General features: G+C 36.0%; 1 protein-coding gene across 1 annotated transcript; it reads left to right on the top strand.

The window, feature by feature from the left end:
* Positions 1–1,951: 1,951 nt before the first annotated feature.
* Positions 1,952–2,589, top strand: LOC105315717 (solute carrier family 15 member 4-like; the record flags this gene model as incomplete). The annotated part of the gene is made up of 1 exon (XM_011410453.1): positions 1,952–2,589. A coding segment is annotated over exon 1 (638 nt), but the record flags the coding sequence as incomplete, so codon positions are not given.
* Positions 2,590–2,643: the final 54 nt, after the last annotated feature.

The following is a 2,643-nucleotide window of genomic DNA, read 5'->3' as shown; positions in this document are numbered from 1 at the left end:
ATGGCACCAGCACCAACTGAAGACACGCTCACACCAGCTGAACTATCAGACTCATTATCAATAATAAAATTTTGTGTAAAGTTACAGTTAGTAAAATGAGGTATTGGAAAGAAACTGTTAGCAGGAACATCATTTATAACAGGCTCTAGGTATACAGCTGACCCGTATGCAGCTCTGTTCAATCTCCAAAGAGTATCATAAAACTCAACTCGATTGTTTGGATCAGTATTAGTGACTAGTGTTGAGAAAAAAGCATTTCCACCACCAAAAATTGCTTTGTTGTTCATTATAATACTAGAGATTACAGTAATATTATTGTGCCTATTAAGATGCGGTCTAAATGAATAATAACCAAGATCTATTCCACCACCGCCTAGTTCTGCCACGTTGTCTTTTGAGGTAATATTCTTAATGGTAACACTATTATTAGTTGGTTTGCCATAAAACTGCACAAATAATCCACCCCCATATAATCCTGTGTTACCTTCAAAAATACTATCCTCTATCACTGCTGTGTTGTTCTTTGATGTACCACGGATCCAGAATATCAACCCACCCCCACGAAAATTAGTAAACTGAATGCTATCAGGATCTGCTAGGACAGAATTATAAGCAATAATACAGTTGTTTATGTTAATAGTGTTATTAATGTTGTATGTGTTGGAGTAAGGATCACAGTCTTCCCATTGTGGACTACACTCACTAAGTTCAAAATAAATCCCACCACCACCAAGAAGTAACTCTGATGTATCAACACTACCATTTATAACGGTATTGTTAATAAACAAGGAATGATGTATGGTAATGAAGCCATTGCTATTAAAAATACAAAGTCCAGTACCATAACTGTCACTCACTTCGATGTAGCCAATGTCAATATTTGTACAGTTTTCTAAATAGACAGCAGAAGAAAAATTATATTCTGGCTTCCCCTTGTCTGTGACGTAACTGACATTATGCAAAGCACCACAACTCTCTACAGTGATATGGCTTAGTGTTAAGTTTGTAACGTTGATAAAAGTGATGCCTGACCCAACAGAATGCTGATCACACACAATCCGTGTACTCTTAATCGATGTTACATTGATGTTGACAAGATTCTCTATCATTATTACAGACAAACTGATAACTTCCTCGCCCCTCAGAAGCATTATCGTGCTGTGGTGGGCGATTTCTTGGGTTGCTTCAACAAGATTACTTACTAACCTGGAGCAGTTTGGTTTAGGACCAGGGGCAGAGTAGTCATCAGAGTGCTCATCCCCAACACATATCAAATCTGATAAAACCGTTTCTGAGTAAAAGAGGAGCAAACCGAACAGAAAAAGGACAGTGCTTCTTCTTCTGATGACTGCCATTTCTCCTGAACTTGCAAAATTCCTTTATAAACTTAATATATCTTTGCTGTACAAACAAACACTTCATTACTAAATGAAAGCACTCAAAGCACAATTATGTACCTGTGTTGCCAAGAGGATTTTTAATCAATGGCTTCTGTGTAAAGAAAATACAATGCATGCAGTTACACATGTAGTGTCTATGGTTACACTGATAAACTTTCATTGTATGCAAAACAAATCAACAATCTAATACATGTTTATTGTAGTAAATAAATCAATTTGTACCTGGTATGATAATAAGGGCTTTTGGTCTCTTATATGCCACTATTGTTCTGTATTACATTGAAGTTCTTGTAATTAGAGGAGCTTCCTCAAGAGAATTAAGCTCAGTCATTTATAAGCATTTCCTCACAATCATATCTCCGGCATTAGTTTACCACTTGTTCTACTGTGTACTCACGCGATACCACTTTGATAAGGTAATCATAGTTCAAGTAGCCACTATCTTTATTATTGATGGTGTTTTTATTGCATCACATATCATTTTGAGGAAGATATTTCAAGGACCGAGAGAAGTCAACAAACTAAATCCAGTCAAACTGGTAGTCAGAGTAATGTGCTATGCTAAAAAGCACAAATATCCTGAGAATCGCAGTGCTTTTACTTACTGGGAGGATAAGGCTCCCTCACGACTGGACTTAGCTGAAGAAAAATTTGGTGGACCATTCAAAGAGGAGGAGGTAGAAGATGTGAAAACAACATTCAGAATAGCACCTTTATTAATATGTGTATTTGGCTATGCAACATCAATGGAAATATTTGACAATTCTGAGTACATAAAGGAAGAGGATTCATTATGCCTTTTTCAGTTTTATGTAATACGCTTTATAATATCAATCACATACATTGTTCTATACAAGTTTCTACTTCATTGGAATTGTAACCATTTTCTATCCAGTATGCTTAAAAGGATTACAGCTGGACTGGTACTACTATTTTTAAGCTGTGTCTCATTTGCTGCCATTGAAGCAGTTGCTTATTTGAAATCAAATGTCTACAATGAAACTGAATTCATCAATAATGAAACAGTAACTGCAGATAATGCATCAGTAATTCCAATTTTTAGCTCCTATTGGACTATACCTCCATATATTCTTTATGCTATTTCATACAGCTTAGTCTTCGTTACATCCCTTGAATTTGTGATAGCACAATCTCCATATCACATGAGAGGTCTACTAATTGGCCTATGGTATGTAAATGTTAGTTTGGGCTTGCTTGTTGGTGAAAATCTCACTTATTACAC

The sequence above is a fragment of the Amphimedon queenslandica genome, unplaced genomic scaffold (genome assembly GCF_000090795.2).
Source record: "Amphimedon queenslandica unplaced genomic scaffold, v1.1 AMPQUscaffold_8583_Cont19473, whole genome shotgun sequence".
Lineage (NCBI taxonomy): Eukaryota > Metazoa > Porifera > Demospongiae > Haplosclerida > Niphatidae > Amphimedon > Amphimedon queenslandica.
Note: the sequence above shows the minus strand (reverse complement) of the source record. Positions and strands in the feature narration are given on the sequence as shown.